This window comes from Mesoplodon densirostris, chromosome 10, assembly GCF_025265405.1.
Source record: "Mesoplodon densirostris isolate mMesDen1 chromosome 10, mMesDen1 primary haplotype, whole genome shotgun sequence".
In the NCBI taxonomy this organism is placed as follows: Eukaryota; Metazoa; Chordata; class Mammalia; order Artiodactyla; family Ziphiidae; genus Mesoplodon; species Mesoplodon densirostris.
Genome location: NC_082670.1, coordinates 31,922,406 through 31,947,716, shown reverse-complemented (window position 1 = coordinate 31,947,716; position 25,311 = coordinate 31,922,406). Strand labels below are relative to the sequence as shown.

Here is a 25,311-nt window from a genome sequence, read left to right as displayed (position 1 = left end):
GCTTTAAAAATCTTTGGTGGGGGGAGGGATAAAGCAAATGTGGTAAAATCTTTACAGCTGCTGAGTTTAGGTATACACAAGACCACTGCAGTATTTTACTTTTGTGTCTATCTTTAATATTTCATAGTAAAAGAGAAACTAATAGAACCCAAATATTTCTGATTCCAAATCCTGTGGCATACATCTATATATTGTAAAGTTTCCTCCAAGTGATGCTCACTCTACTTTATGAAGTTACATCTCTTAAAATACGCACGGCACAAATACTTCTTCCTAGAGGTCATTTCTCACGGCCCACATACATTGTTTGATGGGGAAATAAACTCGAAATGTATTAGCATCCCCATTGGTTTTGTATTAGCATTCCCAAATTACACCACAAGAGTCAGTCCCGGTAGCAGAGCGTCCGACAGTCAAGAAAACTACTTTCAGGAAACCAAAAGACCCTTGTTAAAATGCAAAGTAAGTGGTAGAAGTTCATCTTTGCGCAAAACAGCCTAAGAATATCGCACAATAAAAAACATGGGGGGGGGTGAGAATTAGGCCAGAAATACCCAAGACACAGAAGTGGGTTATAGAGAGGTGTAAGGGTGTTAAGTAAAGGGGCACTAGAGGGGCTGGAACTCGGTTAGGGCGGGTCAGGAGTTGGTCAGCAAGGAAACGTTTAGTGCAGCGGAGACTATAAAGAATGTGGCCGGTGTTGGGGACGGGTTGGACACGGGTTGGACACGTGCGCCACGGGAAAGCGAGCGGATGCAGGGATGTGGGGTTTGAGGGAATAAAGTGGGTGCAGCCGGCTGTGGAGGGGGTCGTGGTACGGAGAAGAGTAAACAGAAGTGGCGAAGGGGGAGGAGAGGGCAGTGGGAAGTGGTGGTGAGATGAGACGGCCACAGAGAGCTAGGGACGAGAGCGTCCCGGGAGAAGGGCAGGCGCCCCGAGCACAGAAGGCGGGGAGTGGGAAGAGGCGCGGAAAGCGGCGAGGGGAGGGCCCCCAGGGGTTGGGGACCGAGGTCCAGGGGCCGCGTGGGCGGAAGACGGCCAGGGTCGTGGGCTGCGCCGGTACGGCTGGGGCTGGGGGAGGGTCTCGGAGCAGGCCCGGGGCGACAGACTCCAGCTACCTTGAGGGCTTCTAGCCGGTAGCGCTGGGTGGAGCTGGGGTCCATCATGATCGTCACCGCTTTCACCAGCTGCTCGCACAGCGCGTTCACTTGATCCATCGACATGACTAGTGCCACGCGCCGCAAGCGCGCACCACGGACGTCCCGGAAGCACGAGGCACACACCGGTCCGTTGGCGGGACCACACGCGGGTACCCGGCCGCGGCGGGCTTAAGGGGGACGGTGGGGAGCGGGAGGAGGAGCGGGAGCCACAGAAGACCCAGCCGGGAAAAAGCCAGCGATGCGCACGCGCCCGACCCTCCAGTACGCATGCGCCCGCGGAAGTGGCGACTTCCTTTTGACGGTTGCTCCTTGGTGGGCGGAGCGAGAGACTTAGGGGCCGCGGTGCGCAGGCGCGTCAACGGCCCTCGGCGGCGCGCGCGGCGATTAATTGTCGGGAAGGCTGTGCGCAGATCTCGGTGGCTAAGGCTGGACCCGCCCGGCTGTGCCCGCTGCTGCCAGGGCGAGGATCGTCTGCGCGCCTAGGTCGTTTTCTCCGTCGTTGCCGGTAATAAATCTCTTTCGAAACCGACTGATCCGTTCCCGGAAAGGGGACGGATATTCAAGATCACTTCATCGTCCTTCCAGTGGACACTGAGTCCAGCATCGGTGGCGTCCGCTGGTGGCGGTTTTGCCAAGTGTTGTCACATTGGTAAGATAATTTAGAACCGTTCTGTATCTCTGTTTTTAGACTTTTCATGTTGCCTTGGCTATTGGTTGTATAATATAGCAGTGACTGGGGACAACATTGGGCCGAAATTACATGAAATAGAAATACTTGCTCACAGAGAGAAAAGGCCCTGGTATTGCCTCTTAAGAGGATTTTTCTTGTGGAAAAAACATGGTAGCTCTTAAACCTCCCTCTTCACCTGTACGTATTTTCCTTGGGTGTGTTATCACCTGATGGGCACCAAACTTGTTTTGTAAAGATTGGGGTAAATCGAGATCGTTAATGATGAATAATTGCAAATACCGAAGGTTTGTACAGTTTTGATCATTTGAAGTGCTATATATATATCATATATATGAAATATATATGTATATTATATATATATAATATTTATATGACTTCAAAATAGTGTAATCCTTATTCCCAAAGGAGGGTTTTGGCAGAGAGTATGTTTCATTTTTCATCTTTAAAAAACTCTTGCTTTCTCCAGCAAAATACATAAGCTGAAAACTAGAACAGTTAAAATCTGAATATCCGTTTTGGCGTTGTATATTTAGGAAATGTTTGCTGTACTTAAATCCCTGCTCCCTGTTCATACTCCACTTCTAGTGTTTGTATCTAATATGGTACTTAACCTGGGTGTGTGTGTGTGACAATGCATTTTACTATTTTTCATTTGGCGTTATCTGTTCCAGGACTGTACAAAAGCCATTTCAAGGTAAAGTGATTTCTGGCATGTTATGGTTTTAACTTATAAATGTTTAAATTATTACGTTCTGCCTGTTTTAGGTGAGTGGAATTTGTAAGGAATTAATGCCTTGAATACTCTTGAGTTTTTGAATTCATCATTTTCTTTCCCCTAATCTTCCAGCTTTGTAGTTGCATGACACTTTTTTCAAGGTGAATGTTAATTTTTGACACTTTTTAAAAAAAAAGAATACAGTTGAGTGCTTACTCAACTGTATAGCCTGTGTTCTCTCATATTTAAATCATGAATTACTGTGTTTCCACAAATATCTTATTTACTTTAAGTCAGTGGTTTTCAATCTCTGCTTTTAAAAATCATGAGAGAGGGCTTCCCTGGTGGCGCAGTGGTTGAGAGTCCGCCTGCCGATTCAGGGGACACGGGTTCGTGCCCCGGTCCGGGAAGATCCCACATGCTGCGGAGCGGCTGGGCCCGTGAGCCACGGCCGCTGAGCTTGCACGTCCGGAGCCTGTGCTCCGCAACGGGAGAGGCCACAACAGTGAGAGGCCCGCGTACCGCAAAAAAAAAAAAAAAAAAAAAAAAAAAAAAATCATGAGAGAGAGAGAGAGCTTATTAGAGAGAGCTTTTAAAAATCATGATGGCCAGGTCACACCCATACCCATTAAGTTACATGTCTGGTGGTAGAAGCCAGAAATCAATAGTATTAAAGGTTCCTAGGTGAGTCTAATCTGTGCAAAGTTTGCAGAGCCACTGCTTTAGTTTACTGAATCCTTCTTTTAGATTTCTAACAATGTTAAATGAAAACGTTAGTCCGTATTCACTGTGTATAAGGTTTGTTCTTTCAGTCTAGCATCCATACCTTTATATATGTCTGTCTACAAATAGTATGTAGTATTGTTTTCTTTTTGCCTTCAAAAATTTACATGAATGGATAGAAAATCACCTTTAGAAAATCACAAAGTAATTGTGACAGACCAGATCCACTGATGGGTGCTTAGTGGTTGAAAGTTTGAGGAGAAACAGGGTATTTGCATAGTCTCAAAGTATCTCTCCTAAGAAAGGGAAAAATAGTAACTTTACAGTGAGAAACCTAGCAAACACTATCTCAACTAAATGATATGCTTAACATCACCAGTATTAACATACAGCGACATCATGTACCTACCTCTCAACATGATACACTGAGAAAAACAGAACCCTTCCATAATATTCTTGCTAAAAATGCATAACCTCAGTCTAATCAAGAGAAAACGACAGACAAACCTAAACTGAGAGAGATTCTCAAAGCAACTGAGTAGTTCCCTTCAAAAGTGTCAAGGTCATGAAAAACATGAAGTGTCACAGATTGGAGAAGACTAAGGAGACGTGATGACTAAGACTGGATCCTAAGCTGGATCCTGGAACCAAAAATGAACATTAGTGGAATAACTGGTAAAATTCAAGTAAAGTTTGTAGTGTGAATATTATACTAATGTTCATTCTTTAGTTTTGATAATTGTGCTGTATAAAATGTTAGCATTAGGGGAAACTGGGTATAGGAGAACCCTACTATATTTGCAACTTTTCTGTAAGTGTAAAAGTATTTTAAAATAAAAAGTTTTAAAAATTCACATGAATGCTTTGATATTATATATCATTTTCTGCTTCTCTTTTCCCTGAACTTATATTTGAGGTTTGTCTATCAACTAGATTAACTGTTGACTTTATCCCTCCATTGACGTGCATTGTGGTTTTAATTTGCATTTCCCTATGACTAATGATGTTGAGCCATTTTCATGTGCCTGTTGACTATTTGTATATCTTCTTTTGTGAAGTGTTCAGTTCTTTGGGGGGATGGGTATTCTTTAAAGCTTTCAATATTTATTACCTTTCTAAAGTTGTATCAGTTTATTATTTTCCTGCCAGCACTATATGAAAATGCCTGTTTCATTATTGTTAGTTTCCATGTTCCCATGGTTATGGTAATTCAACAGTGGAAGAATGGAAGTATTATTTTCTTTGGCACTTTTTATTCAATATCCTTTCTAACTGTCCATAAAATATTGTCTTACAGAAAAATGGCTAATGGACAAGACCGGGTAGTTACTCTAGTGGACATGGACTGTTTTTTTGTTCAAGTGGAACAGCGGCAAAATCCTCATTTGAGGAATAAGCCTTGTGCAGTTGTACAGTACAAATCATGGAAGGGTGGTGGGTATGTATCATAGTTATTGTAACTCTCAACTACTGTTTTAATCTATAAGAATACATGGCACTATGCTAGGTCCTGTTTTTGAGGGTTCTGAACGGCTGTGTTTGAGAATAAATAGTAGTATCAGTGACAAAAATGTTTCTACTATTATGTTTATAACCTATTCATCATGTTAAATTTTAATTATTTTTGCTTGTGATCATGTAATATTTTTCTGTTCCCCTTTTTTCCTAACCTTAGAATCGTTGCAGTAAGTTATGAAGCTCGTGCATTTGGGGTCACTAGATACATGTGGGCAGATGATGCTAAGAAGTTATGTCCCGATCTTCTACTGGCACAAGTTCGTGAGTCCCATGGAAAAGCTAACCTCACCAAGTAAGAAGAAAAGTTTGTTTAAGGGGAATGGAAGAGTTGGAAGCATTTCATGAGGCTAGGAACTCATGTTTCTAATTCGTTTTATGTAAATAACATCTGAAAAAGTTCCCTTTAGTCAGCTAAATTTTCAGTGTGGAATGAAAACAGATTTTAATATTGCGTTTTAGGAACAGTTCAGAATCATTATTACCTATAATAATTGCCACCCTTAATACCCTTTCAGTTCCTTAATTATTTAAAAATTGGTTGTTATAATTAAAACTTAATTCCACTTCCCATGTTCTCAGGCCAAAAGTCTGAAATGTTTGAAGTAATTAAATTGACTGTGAAACTAATAAGAGTTTTTCCAGAGAAGGCTGAGTCAAACTCACATTCTAGTGCAATATCTAGAACTATTTGCCAGAATTGAACAGTCCCAAAGAAGCTTAATTTCTCTGTTTTTGAACTGAGCTATCTCTGCCCAGATTTTAGAAAGTTAGCCTTGGAATGGGAGGCATTAGTATAGGCATAGCCAAGTTAGAGGTAGATATAAGCCCCAGTCATTATAATAATCCTAATAGCTAGTGTATAGTGAACATATGTCATACGCCAGGCACTGTGTTAAATTCTTCATTGGCAGTGTCTCTTAAATCTCACATTGTTATAAGGAAGGTTCTAATATTATCCCCCCCACACCACACCCCCACACACAGATGAGGGACCATTTGAGAGAGGTTAAATAATTTAAGTTCACACAGTTGGCAAGTGGAAGACTGAGGATTCATGTTCAGATCTCCACATTCTCACAGTACACTATACTGTGTGGGGTGGTGTGTGTAGGGATCATGCTTTGACTTGGGACTTGAGATACTCCTGAATTCACTTATCAATTAGAAATCTAAAGGTGGAGTGTCATAGCCAACCTCACATTGGGATTATTGCCAGAAAAGAAGACAGATTTGACTGAAGATTAATACTGTAACCCTAAAGTAGAATTAATTCAGCTAATGGACATATGCTACATTGTATTGAATAGAATTTTATGCTGGGAAAGACAGTGTAACTTCCCAGAAATATAGTTGACTTCAGAGTGTGATTTTGAAAAGCCGCATGCCACCAACTTAAAACTGGATCATTTATTTTACTCTTAAAATCTTCATCAAATAATGAACAAAGGCAGTTTTAGAAAATTTAGGAATAAGTTTGTAGACCAGAGAGTTATTAATAAAGACCTGGTAATTTAAAATTATTATTTTAATAATTAACCTGAGATGCCAGGTTATAAAAATAAAAATATGATTTGCAGAAACATATATATACTTAATCAAATATTCTTAAAAATACCTTGGAGTGATTTACTTAAGAGTCTGTGAAAGAACACCAACTACTGCAATAGAGCATCCTTTCCTTGCTCTGTATGTGTGTGAGTATATTGTGCTCTCATGCTCTTAGGTACCGGGAAGCCAGTGCGGAAGTGATGGAGGTAATGTCTCGTTTTGCTGTGATTGAACGTGCCAGCATTGATGAGGCTTTTGTAGACCTGACCAGTGCTGTACAAGAGAGACTGCAAAAGCTCCAAGGTCAGCCTCTCTCAGCAGACTTGTTGCCAACCACCTACATTGAAGGGTTGCCCCAAAGCCCTACAACAGCAGAAGGGACTGTTCAGAAAGGTACTTGTATAGCATCATGTTGCTTCTGCTTCCTGCCTTTGGAACCTGCTTTGCTTGGTCACACTGCTCCTTCTTGGACTGACTGAAAGGAAACTTAAACTACAACGTGAATGAATCACAAGGACTCACATGGAAGGATATACAAATTCTCTTATCTTTCCAGGTATATGGATGTTGAGAAGCTGTGAAATGTGTATTAACATCAAGTTTCTCTTCAGACATAACTAGGGCAGGTTAAAGTTATCAGTAGAAGGCTGACTGAGCACTCCCATTATTTGTAGGTTAATTTATATCATTGTAACTTGGTTCATAAGAAGAGTGAGCTTTTTTAAGGGGACCTAAACAACAGGGAGTTGAATTACTCAAAATTTCTAATCAGTTCTCAGGATAATGTCATCGATGGGCTGTTCAAGGCCTCTCTCATTTTACTTTACTTATTTTACTTCTTTTCCCCTTCATAGTGATTCCCCCTTCTCCCTTCCTACCCCACAAACCCTCTGGCACTCCCTGATGTATATCTTCTTAAATATGTATATGTCTTTGTAAATTGTACAGTGTTGCTTTGTACATGTGCTTTTAATTATTTTTATTTGTCTGCTATTATTTTTCATTTATTATTTATTTATTTATTGAAATATAGTTGATTTACTATTATATTACTGTCAGGGTTACAACATAGTGATTCAATATTTTTATAGATTATACTCCATTTAAAGTTATTATAAAATAATCGCTGCATAATATATCCTTATTGCTTATTTATTTTATGCACAGTATTTTGTATCTCTAAAACCCCTACCCCTATCTTGCCCCTTCCCCTCCCCTCTCCTCACTGGTAACCACTAGTTTGTTCTCTATATCTGTGAGTCTGTTCCGGTTTTTTTGTATTAATTCATTTATTTTTTAGATTCCACATATAAGTGATAACACAGTATTTGTCTTTCTCTGTCTGACTTATATAACGTGTGCTTTTAAAACTTGTGCTTTTTAAGCACATGAAGAGGTGCTCAACATCACTAATTATTAGAGAAATGCAAATCAAAACTACAATGAGGTATCACCTCACACTGGTCAGAATGGCCATCATCAAAAAAATCTACAAACAACGAATGCTGGAGAGGGTGTGGAGAAAAGGGAACCCTCCTACACTGTTGGTGGGAATGTAAATTGGTACAGCCACTATGGAGAACAGTATGGAGGTTCCTTAAAAAACTAAAAATAGAACTACCATATCGGGGCTTCCCTGGTGGCGCAGTGGTTGAGAATCCGCCTGCCAATGCAGGGGACACAGGTTTGATCCCTGGTCTGGGAAGATCCCACATACCTGGGAGCAACTAAGCCTGTGTGCCACAACTACTGAGCCTAGAGCCTGTGCTCTGGAGCCCACGAGCCACAATTACTGAGCCTGCGTGCTGCGACTACTGAAGCCCGTGCACCTAGAGCCTATGCTGCACAACAAGAGAAGCCACCACAGTAAGAAGCTGTGCACCACAACGAAGAGTAGTCCCTGCTCGCTGCAACTAGAGAAAGCCCATGTGCAGCAATGAAGACCCAACACAGCCAAAAATAAATAAAGTTAAAAAAAAAAGTTGCTAAAAAAAAAAAAAGAACTACCATATGACCCAGTAATCTCACTCCTGGGCATATACCCAGAGAAAACCATAATTCAAAAATATACATGCAGGGGCTTCCCTGGTGGCGCAGTGGTTGAGAGTCCGCCTGCCGATGCAGGGGACATGGGTTTGTGCCCCAGTCCGGGAAGATCCCACATGCCGCGGAGCGGCTGAGCCCGTGAGCCATGGCCGCTGAGCCTGCGCATCAGGAGCCTGTGCTCCGCAACGGGAGAGGCCACAACAGTGAGAGGCCCGCGTACCGCAAAAAAAAAAAAAAAAAAAAAAAAAAAAAAAAAAATATATATATATATATATATACATGCACCCTAGTGTTCATTGCAGCACTATTTACAATAGCCAGGACATGGAAGCAACCTAAATGTCCATCAACAGAGGAATGGGTAAAGAAGATGTGGTACATATATACAATGGAATATAACTCAGCCATAAAAAAGAACAAAATAATGCCATTTGCAGCAACATTGATGAACCTAGAGATTGTCATACTGTGTGAAGTAAGTCAGACACAGAAAGACAAACATGATATCGCTTATATGTGGAATCTAAAAAAAAAAGGTACAAATGAACTTATGTACAAAACAGAAGTAGCGTCACGGTTGTAGAAAACAAACTTATGGTTACCAGGGGATAAGGTGGTGGGGGAGGGATAAATTGGGAGATTGGGACTGACATATACACACTACTATATATGAAATAGATAACTAATAAGAACCTGCTGTATAGCACAGGGAACTCTACTCAATACTCTGTAATGACCTATATGGGAAAAGAATCTAAAAAAAAAGAGAGTGGATCTATGTATATGTGTGACTGATTCACTTTGCTGTACACCTGAAACTAACACAACATTGTAAATTAACTATACTCCAATAAAAAAAAAAGATGCAGTTGAGTATAAACTGCATTAATTTGCTGTGAAACAATGTTTAAAAAAATTTGTGCTTTTTAATTACATGATAGTACTGTTATTATAGGTCTCATTCTTTTTCTTAATTTTCTTTCATTGCTGATTTTATACATCTATTCATGTAGCTGTATTTATGTGTAATTGATTGCTTTTAATTGCAGCATAATCCGTGGTATGGATCTACCATGTTTACAGACCCTTCTCCTACTGATGAGCTCATTGGTTGCTTCTCACGTCCTTCTGTTTATATGATGAATGTCCTCATTAATCCTCTTTTGGACATATGCAAGGGTTTCTCTGGGAAGTATTTTCAGGAGTGGACTGCTAGATTATAGGGTATACACATACACTTAGTTTCACTAAATACTGCCAAATTGCTCCCCAGAATAACTGTAACAATTTGCCCTACCTCTGACAGTACACAAGAATTCCTGTTTCCTCATATCCTCACAAGCAATTGGTATTATCTAATATTTTAAGTACCTGCCAATGTGATGGCTATAAAGGGGTATTTTATGTTTTGGGGTTTGTTTTAATTTATACTTCTCTTTACTAATTGAGGTTGAGCTTCTCTTTATATACTTGTTAGCCAATTGCGTTTCTACTTTTGTGAGTTGCTTATTTATAATCTTCACCCAATTTTCCATTGGATTTCTGCCTTTTTTTTTTTTTTTTGGAAGAGCTCCTTGTGTATCCTAGTAGTTGGTCCCTTGTCTATTTTTGACTCTTCAAATATCTTTTCCCAAGTCTGTCATCCATTAACTTTGTTTATGCTGTACTTTGTTGAACAAATTCTTTTAGTCCTTCAGTTTTTCACCTTATGGTTTGTGCGTTTTGAATCTCATTTTAGACATCCATTTCTACCAGATGTTCCTAAAGACATTTTTCTACATTTTCTTCTATTTACGTTACAGCTTATTTTTAGGTATTTCAGCTATATGGAGTTTACCTTTATTTGATTTAAGGTAGGGAGCCACCTTAGTTATTATTCTTATAGTGAGTCAGTTTTCCCAACAATTATTTATTAATAATCCATTCTTTCCTCAACTTATATATCAGTGGGTCTGTTTCTGTAGTGTCCCATTAGTGTCTGCTTCTGCTTCAGAAACACATTATTTTTATTAGTTTGTAGTATGTCATAATATTTGATAAGGACTCCCCTCTGCTTTTGTTTTTCAAAATTGTCTTGGCTATCTATGCACCTTCATTGTTCAATATATGTTTTAGAATACATTAGTTTAATTCTTCAAAAAATCCTGGGAGTTACATTAAATTTACATATTTAGAGAGGATAGTTATCTTAATGCTAAGTTATCCCATCCATAAACATTTCACCAATTTTTTAGGTCTTCATTTATGCCCCTTTTAGTGATTTTTGTTTATTTTTTAAAATTTATTGAAGTATAGTTGATTTACAATGTGTTAATTTCTGCTGTACAGCAAAGTGATTCAGTAAGACATATATATAATTCCTTTCATATTGTTTTCCTTTATAGTTTATCACAGGATATTGAATATAGTTCCCTGTGCTATATAGCAGGACCTTGTTGTTTATCCATTCTATATACTATAATAGTTTGTATCTAATAATCCCAAACTCCCAATCCATGCCTCCGCCTGCCCTTGACAACCACAGGTCTGTTCTCTATGTCTGTAAGTCTGTTTCTGTTTTATAGATAAGTTCATTTGTGTCATATTTTAGATTCCACATACCTTTTAGTGATTAAAAAAATTTTTTTTACATAATTTTTTTGGAAAAAGTTGCTTTTATTTTTTAAAATATTTATTTATTTAGGCTGCACCAGGTCTTAGTTGCAGCGCGCGGGATCTTTGTTGTGCCGTGTTTAGTTGCGGCATGTGGGATTCTTAGTTGCTGCATGAGGACTACTTAGTTGCGGCACGTGGACTACTTAGTTGCGGCATGCACTCATAGTTGCGGCGTGCATGTGGAATCTAGTTCCCTGACCCGGGATTGAACCCGGGCCCCCTGCATTAGGAGTGAGGAGTCTTACCAAATGGACCACCAGGGAAGTCCCCCTTTAGTGACTTTTTAAATTAAAAATTTTGATTTATATTTCTGCTTCTTCTGAAATCTAGAATCCAGTATGTTTTCCTTTTTCTTTCTCATCTAAACTTTTAATTGATGTAATATGCATAAAGTATATAAATTGTACATGTACACCTTGAGTGATTTCACAAAGTAAACCCACTTCTGTAAGCAGCACCCAGATCAAAAAATGTCAGAATTCTAGAAGCCACCCTTGCCTACCCTCCCAGTCATTATCTCTTCCTCTCCCGCCTCTCCTATATAACCACTGCCCTGATTTCTATTTAGCTTATTTTTGAACTTTATAAAATTGAAATTATGCAGTATATACTTGAGTCTGGCTTCATTCACTCAACATTGTCTTTGTGAGATTCATCCATTCTGTTGTATATAGTTGAGTTTCTGTAGTATTCCATTGTATGAATATACCACAATTTACCCATTCTACTGTTGGATATTTGGGTTTCTTCCAGTTTGGGACCACTAAGAATAGTGCTGCTATGAACATTTTTGTAAATATCTTTTAATGTATGCATTTCTGTTGAGCATATGACTAGAAGTGCTCAGTTATGGGGTTTGTCTGTATTCAGCTTTAGTTTGCCTGTACTCAGCGTTAGTAGATACTACCAAAAGGTTTCCAAAATGGTTATACTGATTTATAATTCCACTAGCAGTATATGAGAGTTCTAGTTGTTCCACATCTTTTTCAACACTTGCTTTTTTCTCTTTTGCTTTTTAGCCATTTTGATGAGTGTATAGTGATATCATATTATGGTTTTAGTCTGCATGTTCCTGGTGTTAATGAAATTGAGCACCTTTTTGTAAGTTGATGACCATTCTTCTTTCATGAAGTGCCTGTTTAAGTATTTGCCCATTTTTTTGGTTTAATTGTCTTATTCATCTATAGGACTTCTTTATGTATTCTGGATATGAGTCATTATCAAATATATGTATTGCAACATCTTCTGGTTTGTGGCTTGTTTTTCACTCTCTTTTTAAAAAATTTTTGGCCATGCTGTGCGGCATGTGGGATTCCAGTTCCCCAACCAGGGATTGAACCCGTGCCCCCTGCAGTGGAAGCGTGGAGCCCTAACCATTGGACCGCCAGGGAATTCCCTTGTTTTTTACTCTCTTACTGGTGGCTTTTGATGAATAGAGGCTCTTAATTTTAATTTGGTCCAGTTTGTCTTTTTTTTCTTTATGGATAGTATTTTTTAAGGTCTTCTTTACCTATTTAAGATCATGAAGAAACTCTCCTATATTATTTTAGAAGCTTTATTGTTTTGCCTTTTACATTTAGATTTACTATCCATTATGTGTGTGTCTGCAGCATGTGAGGTAGGGATCAAGATTCATTTTTTTTTTTTTTTTTTTTTTTTTTGCTGTACGCGGGCCTCTCACTGCTGTGGCCTCTCCCGTTGCGGAGCACAGGCTCCGCGGCCATGGCTCGCGGGCCCAGCCGCTCCGCGGCATGTGGGATCCTCCGGGATCGGGGCACGAACCCGTGTCCCCCGCATCGGCAGGCGGACCCTCAACCACTGCGCCACCAGGGAAGCCCAAAGATTCCTTTTTTTATTGCATAAGTATCCAATTATCCTTATTAAAGCATTACTTTTTTCTACAAAGGTCTTGTGCATTCATTATGTTAGTTCCTAGATGCTTTAATTTTTTTAAATTGCCATTACAATTTTGTGGTTTTTTCTATTCTCCACTTGGTTATTGATGTGTAGGAGAATAAGTGATTTTTTTTTTGGTAAGCTTATCTTTGTTTACTTTATCTGGCTGATAAAAACTTGAGATATAATCTGCATGAAAGTGCTTTAATAAAATGTACTTCATGGTTAAAAATATTTTCTTAGGGATTTCCCTGGCGGTTCAGTGGTTAAGACTACTTCAGGGGTCACGGGGAACCTTTCTGGTCGGGGAAGTTCTGCATGCTGCGTGGTGTGGCCAAAAAAAAAAAAATTTCTTAGACTAGAATTAAATTAGGGCAATTAAAACTTGCTTTTAATCTGGGTCTTATTATTTTTTTTTAATCAAAATATTATGAAAGTGGAATTCAGCTGGATCTCACAGAGCAAAGATTCTGCGTTTAGAGGCTTTTTAACACCTTTTCATATACATTTTCTAGTACTTATGATAATGGCTATATTCAAAACAATGTATCTATTCTCCCCTTCATTTGTAACATGTACTTTAGCTTTATTTTGTAACATTATTCTTATTTATTTATTTTTAAACTTAATTTATTTTTTATTTATTCACTTTTGACTACATTGGGTCTTCATTGCTGCGCATGGGTTTTGTGTAGCTGGGGTGAGCGGGGGCTACTCTTCGTTGTGGTGCGCAGGCTTCTCACTGCGGTAGCTTCTCTTGTTGCGGAGCACAGGCTCTAGGCACATGGGCTGTAGAGCACAGGGTCAGTAGTTGTGGCACATGGGCTTAGTTGCTCCGCGGCATGTGGAATCTTCCCAGACCAGGGATCGAACCCGTGTCCCCTGCACTGGCAGGCAGATTCTTGACCATTATGCCACCAGGGAAATCCCAACATTATTCTTATTTAGAAGAGCTCTTTTAGTGAAAATCTTTGAATGTTGGACATTAACCAAAAGGATACAAATCTATAGCAAGTTAACTTCTTGGGGGACTTGTCAGGGCAATATGTTATTACTTGTAGAAACAATACAGATTTGTTCAGAAAAAGCTCCAAGAGTGTTTAGCTTATTTCTAGTTACAGTGGTGAATTTTCCATGGGTTCCATGTTTTAAAGTAAGATGTAAGATATTAAAGTTTAGTTTTGCTGTCAACAGTTGTATGATGCCTTTTAATATGTTGTACTGAAGGGTAGAGTTGGAACTACGCAGGGAAGCTTATGGGAAGGACCGTTGAGGAATTATTTTATTCTCTGATTCTGATAGCTGAGTTTATCAAGGTGGAGGCTGCAGATCTTTTAGTTCTTTAGGGAGAATACAATGGACAATGTAATGTGCCACTTAAAGGAGGCAAAGTTATGGTACACTTGCCTTTATTGGTTTATTATTATTATTCTGGGATCAGAGTAAGGAAGGGTTTTTTGGTTGTGTTTTTTGTGTTGTGTTTTTGTTTTTGTTGTTGTTGGGTTTTGGGGGTGTTGTTATTTTTAAAGGCAAATCTATTGATTATTTTTGACTGCATTGGGTCTTTGTTTCTGTGCGCACGCGTTCTCTAGTTGTGGCAAGTAGGGGCTACTCTTCGTTGCGGTGCGTGGGCTTCTCAATGCAGTGGTTCCTCTTGTGGAGCACGGGCTCTAGGCGCATGGGCTTCAGTAGTTGCAGCACGCGGGCTCAGTAGTTGTGGCATGCGGGCCCTAGAGCCTGCAGGCTTCAGCAGTTGTGGCGCATGGGCTCAGTGGTTGCAGCGCACGGGCTCTAGGGTGCGTGGGCTTCAGCAGTTTTGGGTCGCAGGCTTAGCTGCTCCGTGGCATGTGGGATCTTCCCAGACCAGGGCTTGAACCCGTGTCCTCTGCATTGGCAGGCAGATTCTTAACCACTGCACCACCAGGGAAGTCCTGTTATTGTTTTTTTTTTTTCTTTCTTTCTTTCTTTTTTTTTTTTTGTGGGGGTGCTTAGCTTTGTGTACTACATTTTACTGTGTAGCTAATTTTTTAAAATAAACATTTGGAATTGGTTTCATAATACTTTATTTCCTTCCTTCTGCTGACTTTAGGTTTTGTTTGTTCTTCTTTTTCTAATTCTCATAGGTAGTAGGTTAGATTGTTTATTTGAGATTTTTCTGGGTTTTTCTTTGGTTTTTTTTTTTTTTGGCTGCACCGCACAGTATGTGGAATCTTAGTTCCCAACCAGGGATTGAATCCACGCCCCCTGCAGTGGAAGCGCAGAATCTTAACCACTGGACCGCCAGGGAAGTCCCTGAGATTTTTCTTGTTTTTTTGAGGAAGGCCTGTATCTCTATGAACTTCGCTCTTAGGACTGCTTTTGCTGTATCCCATAGATTTTGTGTGGTTGTGTTTGGTTTTATAGTACTTTAAATTATTTGCTGTTTAAGGGTTTTTTTGAAGGCTATATGCCCTTTTGAAAATCTGTTGAAAGCTGTGAACCCTTGCTTGCCTCAGAAAAATCTACATGTAAGACAGTTTTGCATGTAGTTTTCAGGAGATTCACAGACCCACTGAAACCTACATACCTCAGAATAAGAAATATTATTACACGTTACATTGGTTTTGGAGGACAACTCATTGTTGAAGAGCTCTCTGGTGAAGACGATGGTACATACCTTTGTTGGTGGTCAAATGTTATTTCAAATGGACATGCTCCTCTTCTATACCTATCTTTCTTACGTTTTTATGTAAAATGCCAGTGTTTTAAAGAAATCTTATTTCTGTATGAGGAAATAAAAGGTATTCATATGTGAAGGAAGAAGTTGCTTTATTGTGTCTAGTTTAAATATTAAGCTTCGAGATGCAGTGATATCATCTTATTATTTAGAGTGCTCAGAACAGTACAATGTCTAGGAAATGATTTATGATGATATATCATACTCCTGAGTCTTCATATGATGCGTGTAATAAAAAAAAAAACCTCATAACAGAAATTAGCTGATCTAAGTGCATATACCCTCCCAGAAATTGTTTTCCGTGGATGTGACATATTTCAAAGCTAGGAAAAAGAGTCGAGATATTTGTGATGTTTTTATACTGAAGTTCCCATTCAACTTTACCATGGTGCCTCTTAATGGGTCCTACTCAGCCATGCTGCATTTGCAACTTTGTTTTTTCTGTTTCTGAAATAGTTATGTGTGTGGAAAGTTTAAGTAGTAAGATTAATTAAAAATAATACTCAAAAATTGCCAGAGTGAAAACTTACCCTTCGGGGCCATTTTGTAACTGGTTTGTGTTAGCTAAAGAACTCATTTGTTCTCTGTTTGCTTCCTCTTAATTCATTTATTTCTAAGCAAGTATTGAACATGTGAATGCATATAATAAGAAACAGTTGTGTAGTGGTATAAAGAAATATAAATCAACTGTCAGGGATTTCCCTGGAGGTCCCGTGGTTAAGACTCCGCACTTCCACTGCAGGGGGCATGAATTTGATCCCTGGTCAGGGAACTAAGATCCCCGCATACCACCCGGAGCAGCCAAAAAACAAGATGATAATGATAATAATAATAATAATTAAATAAAAAATTAAAAAAATAAATCAATCAACTGCCAAAGTTGAGAGCTGTAAGAGTTGGCTAGACTCCTTGCAGGCTTTGACAAAGTAAGCTGCCAGATTGTAAGAGGGCCTTTGGAGAAGCCCCCATGGCTATGCTCTGAGAGCTGCCCTCTGCTGACAGCCAGCAAGAAAATGGGGACTTCAATCCTACAGCCACAAGATGATAAATTTTTTATTTTAATTTATTTTAATTTATTTATTTATTTTTGGCTGTGTTGGGTCTTCGTTGCTGTGCACGGGCTTTCTCTAGATGTGGCGAGTGGGGTCTACTCTTTGTTGCTGTGCACGGGCTTCTCATTGCGGTGGCTTCTCTTGCTGTGTAGCACGGGCTCAAGGGGCATGGGCTCGGTAGTTGTTGTGGCTCACGGGCTCAGTAGTTGTGGCTCGTGGGCTCAGTAGTTGTGGCTCGCAGGCTCTAGAGCGCAGGCTCAGTAGCTGTAGCACACAGACTTAGTTGCTCCGTGGCATGTGGGATCTTCCCGGACCAGGGATCGAACCCACGTCCCCTGCATTGGCAGGCAGATTCTAAACCACTTTGCCACCAGGGAAGTCCCCAAGATGATAAATTCTGCCAACAACCAGAGGGAGCTTGGAAGGCACTAATCAGCTCATAGCACAGAGGAAGGTACACCCGTTACCAGTATAGGGACTTCTCTTTTGTAGTTATGGTCCCTAGAGTTGTGGGCCATAGCTAGAGGTTTATCAGTTTAATCCCGAAGTTTTGGCACAAATTACCAGTGCTCACTCTTACAATAGTTCTAGTCAAATGCAGGTGACATGCCCATGTTTATAGAAAATCCTAGGGAATCTACTACCCCCCCAAAAAAAGAACCTAGAATAAGTGAGATTAGCAAGGTTGCAGGGGACAAAGTCAATATGCAAAAATTGATTGTATTTCTATATATTATAATTTAAAATGGGAAATTGAAATTTAAAAAGCAATAGCATTAAAACCATAAAATTATTAGAGATATATTTAACAATATATGTGGAAAAACTAGTTCAGTGAAAACTACAAAACATCACTGACAAATTAAAGATGAAATCAATGAAGAGACCATGCTCATGGATTGAAAGATTAAATAATATTAGAGTTCAAATCTCCCCAAACTGACCTACAGATTCATTGCATTCCCTCCAAAATCCCAGCAGGATTTTATAGAAATTGATAAACTGATTCTAAAATTTGTATGGAAATGCAAAGGATGTGGAATAGCAAAACAATTTTGAAAAAGAACTAAGTTGGAAGACTTAACACTACCTGATTTTCAAGAGTTAACTATAAATTTATGGGGACTTCCCTGGTGGTCGAGTGGTTAAGATTTTGTGCTTCCACTGCTGGGGGCACGGGTTTGATCCCTGGTCTGGGAACTAAGATCCCACATGCTGCACGGTGCAGCCAAAAACAAACAAACAAAAACCACAAACAAAGAAGTTTGAGGTGGCCTAGGCAAGAATGATGAAAAGCTGAATAAAATACAGTGGGTTGCAATGGATATGTGAAATATTTTGAAGTGGGCTTTGGTAACTAAATAACTATAATAAAGGGGAATAAAAGAAAAGAAGCCAAGGGACTTACCTGGTGGTGCAGTGGTTAAGAATCCTCCTGCCATCGAAGGGGACATGGGTTCGAGCCCTGGTCCATGAAGATCCCACATGCCAAGGAGCAACTAAGCCCGTGTACTGCAACTACTAGAGCCCGCGCTCTGCAACAAGAGAAGCCACTGCAATGAGAAGGCTGCGCACCTCAACGAAGAGTAGCACCTGCTTGCTATAACTAGAGAAAGACCGTGTGCAGCAACGAAGACCCAAGGCAGCCAAAAATAAAAATTAATTAATTAATTAATTTTAAAAAAAAGAAGGCAATATTAGATTTTAAACCTTTAAGAGAAATAGGGAGTTGTTTGGGAAAGAGAACCTTTGGGGAGGAAGATATAATAAAGGTTGACTTTAGTAGTATTTTGTTTGATACTGTAATGAAAAATTCAAGAAGACTTTTTCTGTAGGAAGGTAGAAATAAGGGATTAAAGTTAAGAGTTTGGGGATAGAGATTAAGATTTGCATGTACTTAGCATAAGCAAATTGAAACATAAGCCAGTACCAGTTCACCAAGAGAAAAACCGTATATACAGAGAAGAGGAGAACGTTGCTCTGTATCTGCAGTTACGGTGTTAGAGGAGGGAGATAGACCAGCAAAGGAGAGAAACAGCAGTCCTTAATAGCTGGAAAATACTTCCTTCTATGTGCTCATCTTCCTCCTCTTCTCCATATATGTGACCCTTCACTCTACCTCTCCAAGATATTTTGAATTTTCTTGCCTCGTTCATACCTCATTACAGCCTCTTTAAAACAGCATGTGTATATTTCCTAACTTCCTTGTTATATAATACTTTTTAAATGTTTTTCAAAACTGTGACTAGTTCTAAATTGGATAGTAAGGTATTTTCAAAGCCCTAAGGTACAAAGCTACTTCTAATTTAAATAGTTTGTCAAGAGAATAAATCTTCTAGTGCCTCTGATTGGACTTAAGCTATTCAACCGGAACCAGTCTCTAAAAATACATAAATGCTAACTTAAGTTTATACTGAAGTGTGCGATAATTCTGAATATTTTCTAATTGAGTAACTTAATAGAATTCTTGGTGATGTTCAAGGGAAGTTGGAAGGAGAAAGTTCAAAAACTGGAGAGAGAAAACAGATGTACTTTTAAATTATTACTCATGAAAGACAATACAAAATATTTGTTGCTTATTAGAGCTTATAAGGTTCAGCCTATGCTGGGAGATGAGGCTGCTAGAATTGGTATGAAGGAGAAATTGATCTCTGTTGTGATACTGAATAGTCTTCTAAAATGGCTGCCATTTTTGGTGAAAACCTACATACGTAAGTACCTGAAATCTAAGCATTTCTGCATTAGATAACACAAATAAAACCCTGATTAAAAAAAAAAAAGAAGTCTAACTGTTACCTCTCAACTTTTTCAGAGGAAATGCGAAAACAAGGCTTATTGCAATGGCTTGATTCTCTTCAGACTGATAACACCACCTCTCCAGACCTACAGCTCACTGTGGGAGCAGTGATCGTGGAGGAAATGAGAGCAGCCATAGAGAGGCAGACTGGTTTTCAGTGTTCAGCCGGGATTTCACACAATAAGGTGAAGGCTAATAGTAGATTTCAAAGAGGAACACAGATATCTGTAGTTAAACACAGCAGGCATAGAAACAAAAAAAAAAAAAAAAAGAAGAAGAAGAACAAAACAAAAAACAAACAGCCAGGATAGATATGAGTGGGGCATTTAAATCATTACACATATACTTTGAAATGGGTTTCTACTTAAACTTCACGGTGAAGACCAAATAAAAACCTAAGTAATTCTTTAACATGGGAATTGACATTGCACATCTACTTTCCTAAGAAGCAGGCTGAAAATTTTGCTGGAAATGGTTATTTACATAGTTGTATCCACAGTATTTCCTTAATGACTGAACTATCCAAAGAAAGGAGGAGGCAGGAATTCCCTGGTGGTCCAGTGGTTGGGACTCAGCGCTTTCACTGCCGGGGGCCCTGGGTTCAGTCCCTGGACAGGGAAGTAAGATCCTGCAAGCAAACAAAGAAAGGAGGAGGCTAGTAGGAACCTATTTCTTTTCGGTTGCTGACTTTTCTAGTATTATCTCACTTCTTATGTAGAGTTTTGGGTGTTCTATGCTTTTGTTCTGTGCTTTCTGATTAAACTGCAGTGTGGCCCTGGGATCTTCATCCCCTTTGGTGTAGACTCAGTAGTTGGGCAGTGGCTGATTATTCCTAGTTACTACCTTCTCTCCCTCACTCAAGAAGAGGAAAGTTCCACACTGCTTAGCTTGTGGGATCTTAGTTCCCCAACCAGGGATTAAACCCCAGCCCACGGCAGTGAGAGCACCGAGTCCTAACCACTGGACCGCCAGGGAATTCCCAAGAAGAGGAAAGCTGCCAAACTACACAGTAGAGTTTTGGGTTTTTTTTTTTTTTTCTGGTTAGGTGGAGGGAGGGGAAACAAAAGTCTCAATGTAGTAATTTAGACCAAATGTAGCCTAGTAGAAGTTTCAGAGAATCTCCAATGAATTTGAAGAGTGATTTTATATTTTTCCTACCAATTATAAGTTGTTAAATGATACCACTGAAGTACCTTATTCTTTGAAAAGACTTCTCAAGGGTTTTTTCATTTTGAAGTCTTATTTAGTATAAGAAGATGTTTGCTATTGGACAATGATTTTGAGCCCAGTCTTTATCACAGATACTAAATGATGGTAATCTGTATTAAATCCGGGACTCAAAATGGACTAACCATTAATCAAGAAATGTATATAAATGGAGTAGGGTAAAATGAGTTTGTTTTAGCATTTTCATATGGACATACTAAGAAATGCATCTTAAGTCTCTTCTGTAGCTTCTCTACTTTTTCACCCTCTTGAAGTAGGAAAACCTTAAGGAATAGACGAGGGTGGAATAAATGACTAAAGAAAGACTGAGAATGGAAGACGTGGAAAGAACAATGAGGATAATGATAGTGGGTCATGTTTTCCACTGTGGATATTGTGGGACACCAAGCTTTGGAGATGTCTTGAGTTTCTGGCTTTGTTTTTGTCTTTAACGTGGAAACCATTAGTTACAGCCCTTAAGCTGTGCCTCGTGTATGCGTGTATATGTGTGTGTTAATATTCACCAACTCTGTGTGTGGGTGTTGACAGTAATGGGGTTTTTATACTTTCCATGCTCCAGGTTCTGGCAAAGCTGGCCTGTGGACTAAACAAGCCCAACGGGCAGACCCTGGTCTCACATGGGTCAGTCCCACAGCTCTTCAGCCAAGTGCCTATTAGCAAAATGTAAGTATTCAGGGAGCACCTTAAATTTCACTTCTATATATGTGAAGGCCCTCTCTGGTTGCAGTTTCTTCTTTTCCTTCAGGATTGGAGCCAGGGAAAATAGGTACCATGGGGACAGGAGGGAGATGACACAGAAAATTTTACAAACATACTGAGATTTTTTTCTTAATGAACTTTCAATTCTGGATTATCTGTGGAAGATACTTAATCCTGAATTTTTAAAAATGAACTTTTTTTTAGCCATATGTTTAACTTCCTTCTAGGTTTTTTACTCAAGCCTGTTACTAAATAACAAATAGGAATTTTACTTCTTTTCTTTGTTCTAGTAACGTATCAAGCTGTTCAGGGCTACTGAATTGCTCCCAAATAAAATTAATAACTAGGTTGTGCATACCAATAGTGTGTCCTTGACAAGGGCTTATAATATTGTTGAAGGGCCGAGATATAACTGTTCAAAACAATAGTGAAAGTGCTATCATCAAGAGTGAGTAACTGTGAGTAACTGCTAAATGAATTGTACAGGTAGTTACCAAAGTTCATAAAAGTCATCTGAGAAGGACTTATGAAAAAGGCATGGGATTTTGTTTTGAGATTGGCACAATTCGGAGAGTCAGGTGAGAATAGAAGAGAAATACCAATTTGGAGACTGTTTTGAGCACCAAGAGGGAGAAAATATATTTCCAGTGAACTGGGACCATATTGAGGAAGATAAGTGATGGAAAAAGGACTGAACAGAGAGGTTGAGGACATATTATTAGACATCTCAAAGGCAAAGCTGAAGAGTTTTTTTTTTTTTTTTTTTACTATATTCTTAAGTATAAAAGGTTTTAGCTATGGAAGGGGTTTGTTTTGGAGGTGGAATTTTAATCCCTAAATGGGACAGTAGATCCTGTATAATTGAAAGTTTTATACACAGTTGACTTGATAACTAATTAATGACTTTACCCTTGTGTTTATGCTATGGTTAATCTTCTTCCCAGGCCCTAACTTCCAGAGTACTGAATTCCCAGAGTCGTCTAGTCTTATGCTAGAAAATCAATAGTTTACAGGACCAATGTGTGTTCTCATTTTCCCTGAACTTTCTGGAGAGCTTCTTATACAGGCAAAATGTTTTGTATCTACTGCTAACTAGATATTTGTGATGTGACCTATAAATCTTTTGTCTTTTTTTGGTTGTTGTTAGCCGTAGTCTTGGAGGAAAGCTAGGGGCTTCTGTCATTGAAATCCTGGGGGTAGAATACATGGGAGAACTGACCCAGTTCACTGAATCCCAGCTCCAGAGTCATTTTGGGGAGAAGAATGGGTAAGTGATTCCTAATACTTTTCAATCATAACCTTTATGGATATGCTAAATTCAAATGTAGACAAGAGCATCAGGTAAAATCTAGACCTATCTTTAGGTTAATATTTGCTCCTCGAGGTAATTGCATTGGTCCTTTTGCTTTAAAATATTAAATCATTGGGCTTCCCTGGTGGCGCAGTGGTTGAGAGTCCGCCTGCCGATGCAGGGGACACGGGTTCGTGCCCCAGTCCGGGAAGATCCCACATGCCGCGGAGCGGCTGGGCCCGTGAGTCATGGCCGCTGAGCCTGCGCGTCTGGAGGCTGTGCTCCGCAACGGGAGAGGCCACAGCAGTGAGAGGCCCGTGTACCGCAAAAAAAAAAAATTAAATCATTATAACCTATTAGTCTAGTTTTTTTCACGTGCCTAAATAGGTCGGTAGATAGGAACTGTTACTTTGAAGCTCTGATACATACATGTACAACATTTATGTGTGCTAAGATGCTGTTGTTCTCTTAAAAATCCTTGATTTATGCTTAGTAAGTACCAAAAATACTTGGGGATATGAAATCTGTGGCTTAGTTGGCACTTTTCCAAAAATACAAATGATGACTTGGCTTTAGAAAGCATAATGTGTTCTCCTTGGCAATTTATCATTACTGGAATTCATTGGGAAGGGCAAGGATTCTGTTATGGGTGAGGTGTACTTAATTTTGAACAAATTTTTCCTTTTTCATGAAAGGGATAAAAGGTAGTATAATATAGGTATTTTGTTTTAACAAGAATAATCATTTGCTTTCACCTTAAACTTTTTTGCTGGTTTTATTAGATCTTGGCTATATGCCATGTGCCGGGGGATTGAACATGATCCAGTTAAACCCAGGCAAATACCCAAAACCATTGGCTGCAGCAAGAACTTCCCAGGAAAAACAGCTCTGGCTGCTCGGGAACAGGTAGGCAGACATTCTTGACAGAACATTGCCTCTTTTAAGGGAGTTGGTGGGTAGGTTTTGGTAGCTGTGGAAAGTTAGATGGGACCTTTATACTGTAAAATATGAAGGAAATAGAAGGTTTTTTGTGTGCTGAAAATTGATTAGTTTAACTTGGTTTTTTTATTATTATTATTATTTTTTCCCTTTCTTCCATCTAAAAAGAAATAGAATGGAGCTGATTGAAGTTTGAAATGGAATTACTCATTTTTTGGTAGCTGAAATCTTCTGAGGCCAGGATATTGTGCCTCAAGTTTGTGTCTTTTTTCCTCAGAGCTGGAACATGCCTGAAATTCACCTGATGGCATGACAGCAGGAAAAGAATGAAAGATCTTGAGCTAGGGCAGGTCAGAGTACTGAAGATTTCTATGATCTGGGGATCGTTACAGGGGAGACTTTGTTGCACACTTCCATTTTGGGGAGAACTGAACAAAACCACCATTTAGTTCTATAATAAACCTAGAGTCTTTAAATGAAAGATTAAAGTCTCAATACTTTTTTTAGGTACAATGGTGGCTTTTGCAATTAGCCCAGGAACTAGAGGAGAGACTAATCAAGGACCGAAATGATGTAAGATTTTCTTTCTTTATTCCTGGGGTGAGCTTTGGGATTTAAATACAAGTTGCTCCTTACCTTATGGAGTAGAAACAAAGATACAAAAAGATACCAGCTGGAAAATTTTAAGAAATCTTTTATCTTTTCCCATAAAACTGCCATAAAACTCAGTATGATTCTCAAAAGCCTGGATCTGTGAACGTAAGACCTGACTACTCCTGTCTCCCTCATTACCATTTGCTTTTACTTTTTTGTATATTATCTAAATGTTACTGCAACTCTGAATATACGGTGGATCTTCATCAGAGTACAGAACCATCAAGCAGGACATTTAGGGATTGGACTGTAAATTATTTGGCTTTAACATAGTTCATGTGACAAAGAAGTACTCACAGTTTTAGAGACAGAGTCTTAGGTCAAACATGAAACATCTGATGATTAGTTTATCTTCTATCTTTTTTAAAAAAAGCTCTATTGATACATATATATATTTACATACCATAAAATTCACCCATTTATAGTATACAGTTCAGTAGTTTTAGTATATTTCAGAGTTGTTCAACTATTCCATCATCAATTTAAGAACATTTCATAACCCAGAAAAGAAATCCTATACCCACTAATAGTTACTCCCCCAGGCCTATGCAACCGCTAGTCTGCTTTCTGTCTCTATAGACTTAATTATTCTGGACATTTCATATCTATGGAATAATATAACATGTGGCCTTTTGTGACTGGCTTGAAATCTTTCAATTAACATAATATTTTCAAGGTTCACCCATATTGTAGCATCTATCAGTACTTTATTCCTTTTTATCACAACATTCTATTGAATGGATATACCACATTTTATTTATCAATTCATCAGAGAATGGTTATTTGTTTCCACTTTTTGGTTATTATGAATAATGTTGCTGTGAACATTCATGTACAGATTTTTGTGTAGACATGTTTTCATTTCCCTTGTATATATACCTAGGAGTAGAATTGCTGAGTCACATGGCAACTCTGTGTTAGCATACCAGACTGTTGCTGCACTATTTTACACTCCCAGCAATGTAAGAGGGTTCTAATTTCTCT

General features: G+C 39.0%; 2 protein-coding genes across 6 annotated transcripts in view; one reads left to right on the top strand and one right to left on the bottom strand.

Moving 5' to 3' along the window:
* The window catches only part of XPO5 (exportin 5), a 49,550-nt gene extending 48,136 nt beyond the window's left edge, over positions 1–1,414 (bottom strand). For all 3 annotated transcript variants that reach the window (XM_060109065.1, XM_060109067.1, XM_060109066.1), the window contains exon 1: positions 1,119–1,414. In XM_060109065.1, the coding sequence (XP_059965048.1) occupies positions 1,119–1,223 (105 nt within the window). In that variant the 5' untranslated portion in view covers positions 1,224–1,414. The remainder of the gene's footprint in view (positions 1–1,118) is intronic.
* A 109-nt stretch (positions 1,415–1,523) lies between these two features.
* Positions 1,524–25,311, top strand: part of POLH (DNA polymerase eta) — a 29,946-nt gene continuing 6,158 nt past the window's right edge. The window contains exons 1-9 of one of the 3 annotated variants that reach the window (XM_060111050.1): positions 1,524–1,809; positions 4,587–4,727; positions 4,965–5,099; positions 6,531–6,658; positions 19,533–19,702; positions 21,304–21,407; positions 22,591–22,710; positions 23,517–23,640; positions 24,181–24,246. In XM_060111050.1, coding sequence (XP_059967033.1) covers positions 4,591–4,727; positions 4,965–5,099; positions 6,531–6,658; positions 19,533–19,702; positions 21,304–21,407; positions 22,591–22,710; positions 23,517–23,640; positions 24,181–24,246 — 984 coding nt within the window. In that variant the 5' untranslated portion in view covers positions 1,524–1,809; positions 4,587–4,590. Of the gene's footprint in view, positions 1,810–4,586; positions 4,728–4,964; positions 5,100–6,530; positions 6,749–19,532; positions 19,703–21,303; positions 21,408–22,590; positions 22,711–23,516; positions 23,641–24,180; positions 24,247–25,311 lie in introns of those variants that run through there. The other 2 variants (XM_060111049.1, XM_060111051.1) reach the window with 2 other exon arrangements.